Source organism: Aythya ferina (genome assembly GCF_964211825.1).
Source record: "Aythya ferina genome assembly, chromosome: 19".
NCBI classification, from domain to species: domain Eukaryota; kingdom Metazoa; phylum Chordata; class Aves; order Anseriformes; family Anatidae; genus Aythya; species Aythya ferina.
In genome coordinates this window covers 11,724,042-11,738,243 of record NC_140309.1, presented here as the reverse complement: position 1 = coordinate 11,738,243, position 14,202 = coordinate 11,724,042, and the positions used below count along the sequence as shown (strand labels likewise).

Here is a 14,202-nt window from a genome sequence, read left to right as displayed (position 1 = left end):
CCAGCCAAAACCTGCCTCGGAGTCGGTTGGGTCTGGATGGGAGCAAATGTTTTCCTCTTGGCGAGGAGAGTGGCTGTGGTCGGTGCCGCAGAGCGATTTTTCATTGTGGAGCTCGCAGTGGTGTTAATGGCGCTAGTTACTTAGCAAACAATCCATTTATCAATATCGTAGGTTTAAAAAAAAAAAAAAGGAAAAAAGGTTTGTAAAGCTTAACGCTGAAAGATCTGATTTAACGACAGAGGTGATTAATTTCTAAGGGAATCCAGCTGTTGAGCTGTGAAATAAATAGGCAGGGGCTAAGCAGTGTGTACATATCTGCTGAAAGCTGCCACGCGCTGTCCTGCAATTGCAGGGCTGCTTTCCCCTGGCATTGCCTAATCCCATAATCAAAATTCATCCAAGCATTTTTATCTTCCTGTTTTAGATTATGATTAATAGCATATTATATCTATATATAAATCTAATCATAAATGGAGAGAACTTGGTGCGGCAGCAAAATTACTGTACAATGTAGTAGTATTTTAACGAATAAACACGGAGATAACAGGACCTCCAGAGGAACCGCTCAGCAGCTCCCCATGTTCTTGAGGTCCGGCCCAGCTGCTGCTGTCACCGCTGCAGGATGTCTGTTGGCTTCAGGTGGAGAGAGAACAAACTTCTTCAGATGATTTCTTGGTCTTGAGAGGCCTTTTCTGGAGACTGCTGGAGTCTGGGCAGACAGGTTAACACTGGTAGCCAAAGAGAGCATTCAGTAGCGTTGGAAGTGCAAAGGAGAATTCCTGTTTTTAAGGAATTTGGCCAAGCAAATGCTGAGGGTCAGAAGCGAGGTTGCAGTTTTAGGAAACCTCCGTAGGACTGCTTGCAGCACCCACAGCACCGCTCGGGGCAGAGGCAGCCGTGGCGCTGGGTGAGGACTGGGAGGCCTCAGCGTGCGGCCCCCTGGCTGCTGCCTCCCCGCGTGTGGTTTCAGGCCTTGATGTCCAGCAGGTTGCAAACCTCTGGTGCCTGACCAGCAGAATCTCTCTGCCCCGGGCTGGCCGGCAGCCATGGCAAGACCCTTGGGCAAGCAGCTATGGGGCGGCCCTGCGGGCACTGCTGCCATTGTCCATGCGGCCTGGTCCCACACGGTCCCACGGGGCTGAGGCCCTGCCTCGCTTCAGCGCCCGCAGCCATCTGAGCGGCCCTGCCCTGTGAGCAGCATTACTGCTTCACTTCCATCCCCTGCGTGGAAGAGGGCACAATTGCACCTTAATGCATTTACTTAGGCATTTTTATTAGCAAAATGGTCTTGAGTGGTATTTTTCTCATAATAAAACTTCAAAAGCTGCCTGAGGTTGGATGTGTGTATCTTAGCAATTGCTTTAGGAAGCGGTTCTCATATCTGGGCTTTACTTTCCTGAAAAATTAAAAGCTCTTTGACTCTGGCTCATTGCCGTTGCTGCCTCTAACTCTTTGATGTGTTAACTGTTGTCCTTCACACTCCTGGGATAAAGAATTACTACTACCTTAATCTCCAACTGTCAATAGCTCTGAAGCAAAGTACATTCATTGTAAGCTCTCCAAATGTCAGAGCAAACCTGTGTTATGTGTTTAGCCTTAGCATTTGGCATTTACTCTTCCAGCTAACAAGTATGCACAGTCCTTGGACTTCAGATACCAAAGTGCATGTTAATTACGTGAGTGACAGGTCTCACGCACAAAGAAAGGCAGGCAAGTGATCAGCAAAGTCGTATATCTCTAGATGTTTCTATTCAAGATAATAATGAAATCTTCCTGCAGTTTTGCATGAGCAGAATGAATCTCACTTTTGAGTACCCCCTTGTAAAACCAAGTTTCTTCCATGTTATTTTGCATTATATTTATAAATTAAAAGACCTTTATTAATCTTGAAACTTTTTTTTCTCTCTCTCTCCTTTTTTATTTTTTTTAATTTTTATATTTCTGTGATCAAGGTTACCCGAATTTTGTTGCAACGTATGGCCGAGGATATCCTGGATTTGCCCCAAGTTACAGCTATCAATTCCCAGGTATGTACATTTCATTTGCAGATTTACTTTTTTTCCCTTCTTTCCTTCTTTAGTTTATCCTTTTTTTTTTTCCTTTTTTTTTTTTTTTTTTCTTAAATCCATAGCTGCAAGTTGAGACAGGCAAGTCTGCAGGGAGCATCTCACATAACAATTTTTTTTTACTATTAAAAATATTTATATATTTACATATACATATTTTTAAGACATTTTTATTAATGTGTAAATTGGTACTGGTTATTTGAAAACAAACTTCTTAAATTAAAACATAAAGCAACAGATAATTTAAGAGCTGTTAGCCTCCCTTTGACTTTTTTTTTCTTTCATATATATATATTACAGATAAATGTGCAGGCACACACACACAGACTCTCACACACGTTCACACGTTCTGTGGTAAGTTCATATTCATTAGAAGTGCAGTTTGGAGCAAAGTCCAACGTTCCTGTATATTCGTAGATACCTTCGGTGTTCTTCCTAGCAGCTAGTTCCTGACGGCGTGTGCTCGTTGGGGGTGCTCTGTGGTGTTCTCCCTCCCTCCCTGGCACAGCCGTCAGGGCTGGCTGCGCGGTGTGCTCCCCTCCAAGGGCCCAGGGCCATGGGCCACGAGGCCTCAAGGCTGCCACTGGGACTGAAACTGCATGGGATTGAGAATTTCTTTTTACTTCACCTCAGCGTTTTTCAGGGAGGTCTAGCAGGCTGCTGTGTTTATCGCCACTAGTAGCTAAAGCCCACCTGGACACTGTGGCACCACAGCCTCTGTGTTACACGGTCAGTTCATGAGCGCACTCGTTGCTGAGGTCCCATGCGAGTGGAATCACCACCCTGTGCCATGCTCTAATGGCTTAGGAAGGGAATGGTGGAAGCACAGCTTTGCTCAGGTCAGTTGAGAAACCAAGTGAAACCCTGCCCATGGTGAAGTCGCTGCAGGTGCAGTGGCGAGGACACCGAGCACCCTCCCGGATGGACCCATAGGTGGGTTGGAGAGCATGGAGTGGTGGTTGGCTCTGCTGGGGGCAAACTGGGGCAAGGATACGTCTGTGTGTTCAACCCTGGGTCAATAGGATGAAGCATTATGTTGAAAGGATATGCATTATTAACATCGTAAGATGAATGATGTCCTTGCACGATAGTTTCTGCAGAACTGGTTTCTGCAGGATGAATAGCACCAAGGGAAACTCGTTAGATTTTCTTTTCTGTGGCTGAAATTTACCAATGCTAAGGCTCTATTTTAAACTCAGCTGCCTGGTTCCCACCTGTGCTTCAGCCCTTTCAAACTGAGTCAGGTCCTTTGGAGGATGTGAATAAAACAAATGGTGCCTTGGTAGGGCACTGGGGCTCCAACAGGCCGGCAGGGGCAGGTGCCCCATGGGCTGTGCTGGGGCAGCAGGACAGGGCAAATGCTGATGCTGCTGCCAGCAGCAGCAGCCCTGTGCTGGCAGCTCCCCCAGCCAGGAGCAGGGTGCTGGGCTCGGCCAGGCACTGCTCCCCGACACAGGAAGGTCACCCAAATGCACGCACTCTCCAGGTGGGCACCGATGTGTGCTTGAGCGCAGGAGGAGGCTTCAGAAGGCGCTTGCCTGTCTCTCGCTGTCCTCCCGGGTTCTCATGACTCCTGCACCAGCTCATTTGTATGAAGACAGCTAAATGAGAGACAGCTTTGATATGTTAAATGATGAAAATCGGCAGAGATGACTTTAATTATAAACATGTCTAAAACGAACGTGTCGGCTGGCTGAAAGCAGAGATGCCGTTTGACTCCAGCCCTCATTATATATACTTTTATTAAGGGCCAGGTTTTTCAAAACAGGCCTTCCAGTTAGTTGCTAGTTATTTCCAATCTCTTGCAGAGACTGCAAACGCAGAAGAAAATCAAAGCAAATTGTCACCTCTAGAAAGCAGGTGCGCTTAACTGCAGGCCCCAGTGGTGCCTTCTGCACCAGGGGCCAGCTCGAAAATTGGGCTCAGAAGGGGAGCTGCGCTGCGGCCGCCTCGGCTGGCGTGGCTCTGTCGGGGCTAGAGCTGTGCCCGTGCTGCTCTCCCTGCAGGTCATAAGTTCCTTCCAGCAATTAGACTCTGGCAGGGGCGGCTCAGGAGCACTGCTCCTCGTGGGTGCTGCATGGCGGGGACACAGTGGGGATGGTGCCATGAGGGTGGCTCGGGCAGGCTGCGGCGGTGCTCGCGGCAGGGGGAGGCTGGTTGGGGCACCCCGGGCAGATGGGGTGTCCCCTTGGGAGCCAGCTGTTCGAGGAGAGCGCGTCTGGGGCAGTAAGTGCCACGGCACGGAGCGTGAGATAGGTGCGAGCCTGGTGGAGAGGAATCTGGAATAGTTTTTTTAATAAGTTGTCATGTCCGAGCGCTCAATGTTGGGATTTGGGAAAAAAAAAAAACAAACGACGTGGCCCTTTCTGAGGGAGCACCTGGGCGGTGTGTCGGAGAGCTTCGGCACCCTCGTAACAACCTGGTACTTAAACAGCAGCAGTGCTGCAACCTCACGTCTGTGCAAATGTACCTCTAAATACCCAGCTGCAGTCGAACAGGTCGCTACAGAGGAGATGTGGCAGCGCGTTCTGCTACAGTGCAGGCGTGTGACAGCGCTGCCACACATCAGCCTGGCGGGGCTGGCTGCGGGCATCGTGCCGGTTACCTCTCGGGTTACACAACCTACTGACACTTTAAATTAAAAAAAAAAAAAAAAAAAAAGGGTTCCCACTGAAATTGAACTGCCCCACTGATACCATTGTGGAAGTGAAGCAATGCTACAGATGCCACGCTCCACCTGCTTGCATTGTCATTCCTGCGCGGGGCGAGCAGCCTGCCTGCGCTGTCGGCAGCGCGCCGTTGCGACGCCCGGCCCCGCAGCGAGGCACACGTAGTCAGGTTGGCGACTGCTCTATCTTCTCCCATCACGTTATTTTTTTTCCTCTATGCATTTATAACTCGGTACATAGCCTTTTTCTTTTAATTACAATCACTCCCTTTCTGTGTCATTTTTTTTTTTAATTTCTGGGACTTATCTTTTCAGTTTAATCTATTAATTTCTGTTCTTATTTCACTTTGCAGACTATTTGCCGATTTCACAAGACATAATTTTTATCAACTAGTTCTTAAAGATGCATAACAAATTAATCGGGGTTTACTACAGTGCTAATGAGAGAGAGAGACAGAAAAAGCCTGGGTGGTCCATGTTTAATATCAATGTCCACTGAAAAATTGCTGCTCTTACTGGCTGGTTTGATTGACTGGACTTTTATTTTATTTTTTATTTTTTTAAAGGCTCCATATCCTCACTGCTTTGAGTTTGCTTTTTATTTTTTCCTTTTTTTTTTTTTTAATTTTTTCCTCTGCTTTGTTATGAGTTTTTAATGCCCACTTGGAATGTAACTCACAAGGACTGGGGATAGGGGCATTATGAAGGCATGACTTCTCACAAACTTCTTAGAAATCATTTTATCAAGGAAGGAAAAATGATGATTGGTTCTTACACAGCAGCCCAAAGAGAGATGCTGGCGCTTTTTTCCATAGAGACGTTCAGCAGTAGCACAAATCATAGTTAAAGTGGAGTGAGACTAGGGTCTCCTCTTGCTGTGGTTATCGACAAAGCAGGGTTTAATTCCTCCAAACGAGCACGCCCCGCGTGGGCAGGTGTGAACCTGTGCCGCCAGTGGCTGTGGGTGCAGCTGACCCACATATGTTTTGTTCTCTTGATTTGCTTTGTCGTGGTGGCTCTGCCCGGAGCTGTGCCCCGATGCAGCGGTGCCGGGGTCGGTGGCCGGTGAGCCCCCGCGTGGCCACCGGGCTGGGGGCTGGAGCACTGTGCTGCAGAAGCCCCCGCTCGAGCTCTGCACCACTAGCTGCCCCCTCCTCTTGCAGCAGGCAACGCTTTCACGTACTCCCTGCAGCCGCTTTTACTTCCAGACTTTGCTTGCAAATCATGGGCAAATTGCTTAAATTTTGGCAAGAGGGGCAAGCTTTCACCTCGCTAGCTTGAGCTGTATTGCGCCTCTTAATCTTCACCCAAATGCCAGAAGAACCTCAAAGCTCTGTGATACGCCTCTATCCATTGGCTTCCTTTTTAACAAGACCAGGTTCTGGTGTTTTGGGTAGAAAACACACATTGTATTTGAATCCTGTTTTTCTTTAAGTGTATCTACCCATTTTATAAGTTTGTGAGAAGTAAATTGCATGCTTACAGTAGAACTGTAATGCATTTTAATGTTTGTTAATCCACTTGTTAAAATGTCAGTGTCAAAGGCTCTACAATACACGGCTATGCTGTTCATTTCATTAAAGATGCTTGATGTAATAATTGGTTAGTTTTCTTTTTACTTTTCTGCAGGCAATAGCTTTTTTTAATCTGTATGGCTTCTTATTATTTTGTTTGGGTTTTTTTGCTATGAATTGCTTTGCTTTTGTGAACTTGTCTTAGTGTGCATGATTTGCAAACATTTCGGCTATTGTGAATTTTCTCATTTTTTGTAAATAGTCCATCTGTGCTTTTCTTTTTTTCTTTTTTATGACTTTTTTCCTGTAAGTAACTAAGGTAGAAAATAATAATAAATTGTTTACAATGGATATGCTGTGTTGCTGCTCTCTTAGCTTGCAGTTTTAATATTTTGGTTTGGATGCACCAAATAACCAGTACCAATGACAATTTAATAAAAGAATAAAACAACCATCACTCCAAGCGTGTGACCCAGTATTTGAAGAACCTGCAGATGAATGGTTACATACGAGGTGTGTTGACAGCAAAAATTAAAACAAGAAAATATGACAACGCACTTGTAACTGGGGGGAGAGCCATGTCTACATGTAAAAATTGCAATATTCCCAACAGTCTGATCTTCCATCGTGCTGACCAAGGTGGGTTTAAGCATCAAACCCACAGGTTGTGTTAGAAACCCTTGTTGCAAACTCTCCAGCACTGATGTGCAGGAATCTCTTTCTGCTGTTTGGAAATGGAAGGGAAAACCAGGTAACTCTTGTTGCTTTAGAGAAGGTCCCTCGCTGGGATGGCAAACATTGTCCCCAGACCCCACTGTGGGACTGGTGCTGCTGGCTGTGCCTGGGGGAGCACAGGAGTTGCCATCGCTTTGTTTCCCTCTGTTATACTTTCTTCCATCGTTACCTGGATGTCTGGGGATTGTCAAAGTTACTTAGAAGCCTTCAGCTCAGGAATTTAAATTTCTTTTTAATTAAGGGTTTGTTTGCTTGAATGTTTAAAACTTATTAAAGCCTTTGTGTATGGGGAGAGGTGGGAAAAACAAATATTTTCACAAACTTTTCTGAGCTCCTGGAAATACACTTGCTCATTAATAATGATACTCCATAGTCTGCAAAGCCCAGTCTTGGGTCATGCTCTTGCAGTGCCTGGTGCTATGAAAATCAAAGTTCAAAACCTAAACTATGTTTTTTATTATTATGAGAGCATTTAAAACCAAACCAACTTTCTGTTAACGTATAAAGCTTAATTTAGTTTATTTTCTGATAGCAGTCGCAAACTGCTCACTTATAGCCCATCAGTTCTGGGTAGGAAGCTGTTCTTACATAAAAGTTATTTGTGATGCTTGCCTAGTGAGTCTGATAGTTATTTTCTGGGTCAAGAAAAGGAGCTGGTACCAAAGACAAGAGTAATTGCTATAATAATGACAAGCTTCAGGCTTCTTTTTCATTGTGCCTGAAAGAAGGAGGTAAGGAAGTGAGTTTCTGTATCTGGTATTGAGGACATTCAGGAATATTACAAAGCTGCAAGCTTGTTTTGCTCTCCTGCAGGTCTCTCACTCTTGGTTTCCCACTCCTTTATAAGTAATCTCCTACAAGAAATGCAGTGGGAGAGAGGAAAGGGGTATGTTTGTAGCTCACTGTACTGCCAAGCAGACCATTTCGTATGTAGCAGGACATGGTATAAAGCAGTGGAGGTACTCAGGAGGTGCAGCTAAGTTAAGCCTTGTAACAGTAAGAGGAACCGTTCTGACTTTGTCTAACCCTCTCTTAACTGCTTAAAATCTGCTGTAATCATCCCTGCGCTGCATGCTTTTGTTCACCTAAAACACATTACTGCATCTGCATGGCATAAAGTGGTTTACAAAATGCATTTGAAATCTACTAGAATCTCCTTAATTGTCACTCTTCAGAACTTTCAGTTTCTGTCTTCATCAATGAAAATGAAGGCTATGGACTTGACCTGGTTTAAAATTGAGAGTTTGGGCTTCCTGTGTTGGCAGAGGGCAGGCTGAGGAGGGGCCGTTCTTGTTGCAGTTGCATCCCCGGAGCAAGGAGCAGCTGAAGCTGTGGAAAACAAACTGAGAAGTTAATATAGCAAAGCCCATAAAGCCAGAAGGTACTCCTTCAAGTTCTGCTTAGATAGCAATAGCTTTTATTTTGATGCAGGAAAAATGGTATCTAGAGCTGTTCCTCAAATCTGAGCAGAACTTAAGCAGCTTTTAGGTGCATTTGTTTTCTGAGAAGTGTTGTGGTTTTGGTTTTTTCCATGTTGCAGAAAAGTGCTTTGTAAAATTCCTTTTCACCTGCCATTTGCCCCGCTCCTTAAAGTAATATCCTGGCTATTGAATTTAAGGGTTTTTCAGGAGGGGAGCTGTTGATCTCAGTCAGCAGTCCAGCTTCCACCACTTTGAACAGCAGCAGGTGGCTAGTACAGGTGCTGCCCCCACTTCTCTCTAGGTCCAGGCAAGAGGCTTTATGCTGCGAGCAAGGTTCTGGTAAGGTTTCCCCATACTGCTTGTCTGGCAGAGGACCAAAACTTGCCAGGCCCTTCATTAGGTTTTTCTCTGGTGATGCCTTCAACACCTACTTGATCAGTAAGGACATCTTGACCATCGAACTCGGTTGTCCTGTTCCCAGCTGCTCACTGATCTGTGCGTGAAATTTGCGATGGGCTTTAAATACCCAGGGTTATCACCCTGAAAATGAGCAATCCTAAAGCAACAGGGAGGAGAGAATGGAAAGAAAAACCAAACAAACCTGCTGGTGAATCTGGGTCTCTCAGGAGCTCTTTGTGTTTTGGGCAGTTCTGCAGCAAAAGAGTCCCTGAGTGATCGTTGTGTGGTGAGCAGGCCACAGCTGCAGCAGCTGGGGAACTTAATGAGAATAATTAGCCACAGGAGTAAAAAGTCATAACACAAGCACACAAATATGGAAGCAAATACAGGTTACCCTGTGGAAAGCATAACGTGATGTGGTAATGCCCGTTCTGCTGTAGGAAGTTCTACCTGTCCAAATCGGCCGGAGCACAGCAGCTCACCTGCTTAGGCCTTTGGCCTCCATAGGTACAATTTTTAACTGTAAAGCTGTTAAAAACTGGGAGCTGGGGGTTGAAAAAGAATTGATTATTTCCCTTACAGCACAAAAACATTCTTCAGTCACATTTAATAGTAGGGTTTCAAGCTCATAATTAAGTTTTAAGTAGCTTCCAAGTTCTCCTTTGCCCAGAAGCAGTAATACATAGTCCCCGCAGTGATGCCCTAAGGGTTTTTAGGCTCAGCACCACAACCATCTCCTCTGACCTTTTTCATAATGTGGATTATGAAATGCACAGCGGCAGTTCCTCCAGCAAGGAAGCGTGAAGTTCCCTGTCCCTGCCAGCCACCGCTGTTGCGCTCCATAAGCTGCGGGGAGCTGTAGCGTGTCTTCTGGCGAGGCGTTCGCTCCTGACTTGGAAACCTGCAAGTTGTGGAGAATTTCCTGCCCTCTGGTAACCTTGTCCTCTGATTAATTGCCTCCTCCTTCACGTAGGTGCCTCTCATCTGTGTTGAATTTTGCCAGCTTCAGCTTCCAGGCGTGAGTTCTTTTTATGCATTCGTTCGTAGTCTGGGATCTGTCTTTTAATAATACTTACCCAGATAGTTTAGATCATTCATAAAAATTTAAACAAGCTGTTTAAACAAAATAGCTCATTTTCTCTACCATCAAAGCAACTGAAATGAGGCTTGAAGCAAATCAGTGCCACTTTGCTGAACTTTAAATATATGCCTTGATGCTGTTCCACCTAACCTGCCCTTGTTCGCTCAGCAGCAGGTGACTGAAATTCAGTGCTGCTGTGGTGCGTGTCAGGCGTGGGTTCAGTGAATTCACAAGCGTTCTTCCCCCTGCAACGATCATTTCATTTATACATACCTTGTTTATTAAAAATCAATGGTAAGTGTTTGGCTTTGGGCTTTAAAATGAGAAATGCTTTCATCGTGCGATCAGCTTAGTACTAAACAGAATTACTTGCTTTTAGGAAGCGATTTAGTTGAGATTGTCTTTCATGCACATCAGCTGCTTTCACTTGAAGCTCATAATTCCCTGTATTTCACCAGATACTAAATTAGGGAGAATTACATACCAAGTCAGAGTGGTGGGTGGTGGGAGGTATAGTTTTCATAGGACGCATTTCAGAAGTGTAGTGGATGCCTTAAAGCTGCCATAGGATTGGAATAGCTTTTAAGTAGAGTAAATAAGCTGAAACAGCTACCAGCTTTTGCTTCTTGGTTTGGATTGCTTTGTTTTGGGTTGTGTTTTTTTTTGGTTTTGGTTTTGTTGTGGGTTTTTTTTTTGAATAAATATTTTTCTTAGAGTGAACCATTTGCCTTTGAGAACTTTCCCAGTTTTCTGTATGGTGAAATAACTGCAAAAGGGTTATTACACTTGAAATGACACAGAATGATAATTTGGAGACAAACAAGGCTTTGTCTCACTGATGCATAAAGTAATTACTGGGCAAAAGTGCATCATTCTCATTTTAAAAACCATGGCCTGAGAGTGGTAAACAGCTGAAAAATGGGTTGTTCACTGTACATAATGTGGAAGTGCCAAATTTTAAATTAACTATATTTGGCTTTTATTGTTTTGTTGAAATTCCAAAGCAGAAATATTTGTTCATAATAACATCCATCTGCAAACACGCATCCGGTGTGAAGCGCATTACGGGTGTCTGACGTTGGGAATTTTCCTACAAAATCTTGCTACACATCGTACATTTTAAGCAGCAGATGACTGTGCCTTGAATAACACAGCGGGCTGTTTAATGAGGTTTCCATTATGCATGATGTGCTGTATCTGAAGTTCGCTAATTTTCTGACCTGGTGAAATAGATTTTAATAAGCTTGATGTAACACAGCATATAAAGACAAAGGGAAACACTTAATGGGGCTGTCACAATAAAGAACTCTGAGCAGGCCTGGAGAAGCTAGAAGTATTAATAGAATTGATCGAAAGCTTAGGAGACAAATTCTCCATTTCCATGGACCACTGCCCTGTGCCTTGTTCCCCCCTGGCCATCGGGCAGGCAGCGTGTCCGTGGGGACACGGCGTGTTCGCTGCTGGAAGCGCCAGGCGCTGCAGACGGTCACGTCCTGCGGGCGTGGGGAGGGCTTCACGGGGTCTTAGATCAAATCCAAAAGTGTTAATTGCTACTAAACCGTGATAACACGCGAGTGGTTTGGTAGAATCCTCGTCTTTCACCAAGCCCAGATAAAATTGGGTTTCTCTGTGTATGTTCCTCTGTACGGTGAGCGGTTAGTCGTTAGTCTGAAGCTTGAAATGGCAGCTGGTTTTCCTTTCTCATTCTTGTTTCTTATAGAAAAGGAGAGGGGGAGACAGAGGACTGAAAGATGAAGGTTTTAAACATAAAGGGATTGTTTTGGGATGGAGCTTTCCCTTGTGCGTGCTCACCATTAAAGACTGCATTTGTGTCCAGTAAATTGGACCCACGCCTGCCCGCCTCCCAAAAAAAGGCTACTGGGCTCTTCTGCTTCATGCTTGTGAGTCTCTGATACTTTTGAAATGAAGCCTAAAGATCCTACAAAGAGGATAACACTGCCTAATGGAAAGAATAATGCAGGCGAGAACCCATTTGAAATGACAGCTGTGAGCCTCGCGACGCTTTTCTGTGCTGATCAAAGCCGCTGGTAACGCTGCTTGAAAGGAGGGGATCAGTTTCCCCTCGCCTTTTCCCACTCAACCTGCAGACGATTTTACATTCTCGACTTCACACTTTTTTTTTCTGGGAGATCAAGTGAACTCCCAAACGACTGATGTGGATCGGCACGCTGCGTGAGCCGGGGCAGCCTAAAAGACAAAGCGCTGTGAGATGAGGCGGGACGGAAACCTGGAGCTTGGCCGCCCGGCCTCCGAAACGCCCCGCTCGGAGCGGTGCTCGGGAGGCTGAGCCCCGGCGCTCAGCTGCGACGCCAACGCATGCAAATAGTTGGTAAACTGGGAGGCAGTATTCTGCTCGTTTTATGGTGGCTTTTATTCTCCACGCACATCTCATAATTTCTGTTGTTTTTCTGAAGTCTGGTGCTGAAGGCAGATGATGATTTGAGACTCTCAGCTTGCATTTTGATTGTTGCTTTAAATCCACGTGCTTAGCGCCGAAGTCTAAGCGTATGACCTCTTCTGCCCTACGTGCTTTAGCTGGTAGGAAGCAAAGAAAAACCCTTTGCGTAGTATTTTTTGATAGAAAACCTGATTCTCCGGGTCTTTGTGACCTTTTGGTCTTGTTTGGTTGCTGTTGTCTGGCTGCTTGCAGAGCGCAGCATCTCGTGTCCTCCTGGGGCCTGCAGGGGCCTAGCAGAGCCGAGCCTGAAGCACTTGGTGGCTGCCCATCTGGGCCAGGACATCAGGGGAGGGCTGGTGATGGTCTGGCCATGGCCATGGCAGTAGTGGCCTGGCTGGCAGCGGGGCAGCACTTGGAAGTGAAGTTTTGGGTGGCTCCGAGCACCCCCCAGCTCCCCGCAGCACCGCCAGCCAGCAGGACGTGGCCACAACACGCTTCAGCAGAGGTCGCTTCTTTGCTGTTTGCCTGAGCTGGGCAGTTCCTTGCCATCATCTACAAGTACAAACAAAGACTCCTCCCTCCTCAGTTCTGTCCTGGTAGCACAGACTGGAAGCGAAGAGCTGGCCATGTCTGCAGTGAGACCCCCAGCACAAGAGACCCGCACAGCCGCTGCCTTCTGCTTTCCCCTCTCAGGGAGTTGGCAAGTGTGTGCTGGCTTCTCCTGCCTTGTTGCTGGGATGTTTTCTTTTCAAAGCTTGAGCGACATGAAAAGGGCACTGTGTTCAAACCGTGCCTTCGTTACTGGCGCTGCAGGGGGCTTCCAGAGCCCAGCAAGGGATGGTCGGGCGATGCAGACGCTGTCCCTGTCTCAGGGTGAGGTGCAGACCCTTGAAAGCAAATGGGTGTAATTTGCTTTACTGCAATGGGAGACAGTTTATAATGTCCTGGCAGCAGAGAGGAAGGGGGTATATAATGCTTATTGTGTTTTTCACTTGTTTCTAGTCTTCTGGCTAGCTTCGTGCAGGGGTAGAGGAGAAATGTGGTTTGAGAAGGAAGCGAGCAGAGTGAAGGCACAGGTGGCTTTGCAGGCAGCGTCACTGCGGCCCAGAGCACTGCTGTGGGGCACGGGGCAGGGGCTGTGGCTCACGGGAAGCACCAGTGGCCCCGGTCCCCTGCTGCTGGAGGGGCTCCTGGGCAGCCCCAGGGCCCGGTCCTGGTCCTGCAGAGGGCTGCAATGCTGTGTGCCCCCCACAGAGCCCCTGAGCCCTCCTCACGCAGCATTGTTCTTGCCAGATTTGTTCCCAAATCTCCTGAAAGATCTGCTAAATCCCCAGGTCTTAGTTTTTTCTGCTTGGTAACGCCAAGTACGAGCCAGTGGGGCTGCATGCTGCCTGCTGAAGTCCTGTCCTGCTGCTGTCGGTCGCGTTCCACCCTTTCGATCCCCTGCTCCCAAACTTGTTTGTGCGTTGGATAAAGCAGTTGCTTGCAGACAGCCACTGACTCCATCTGTGACCTCAGGGCACAGCATTTAAAAACAGATGTGTCCGTCTTCCCTCGCACGAGGCGGCTTCAGTATTTAAAGTGAAACTATTGATGCAGGAAGCAGAAAAAATTTATCTGTGAAAAATTGACCTCCAAATACTGGCTTTGGCTCATTCTGAGCAATAAGAGAGCATGAAATTGCTGTGAATCCTCAGGGCTTTCCTGGTCAGTGTGCGAGCCCACTGCAAAACATTTACTGTAAAATACCTTCTAATTGCAACGCCTAAAGTGGGCACTTTGCTCCTTTGGAACAGCTTTGGTATCTTGTTTTCTCTAGGCAATTATATGCAGAGGATACACAAGGAAGGACAGGGGTTGTTTCTGCGAGAATTGGAGCCCTCACACAAACAGGGTGAA

At 46.4% G+C, this 14,202-nt stretch overlaps 1 protein-coding gene and 1 long non-coding RNA gene across 16 annotated transcripts in view; one reads left to right on the top strand and one right to left on the bottom strand.

Annotated features, from left to right (window-relative positions):
- The window catches only part of MSI2 (musashi RNA binding protein 2), a 228,748-nt gene that overhangs the window by 183,271 nt on the left and 31,275 nt on the right, over positions 1 to 14,202 (top strand). For 13 of the 14 annotated variants that reach the window (XR_014684746.1, XM_084492873.1, XM_084492872.1 and 10 more), the window contains exon 10: positions 1,953 to 2,027. Coding sequence is in view for 13 of the 14 variants with exons in the window: in XM_084492873.1 (XP_084348999.1) it covers positions 1,953 to 2,027 (75 nt within the window). In the remaining variant the exon portion in view is untranslated. Of the gene's footprint in view, positions 1 to 1,952; positions 2,028 to 5,087; positions 6,600 to 14,202 lie in introns of those variants that run through there. The other variant, XM_084492867.1, reaches the window with a different exon arrangement.
- LOC311421218 lies at positions 7,534 to 10,105 on the bottom strand. Of its 2 annotated transcripts, none has more exons than XR_014684750.1 (2): positions 9,006 to 10,105; positions 7,534 to 8,920 (listed from the first exon to the last, which is right to left on the bottom strand). It is a non-coding gene; the product is annotated as an uncharacterized lncRNA (long non-coding RNA). The 2 variants fall into 2 exon arrangements; XR_014684751.1 differs by having other exon boundaries at positions 7,534 to 8,897.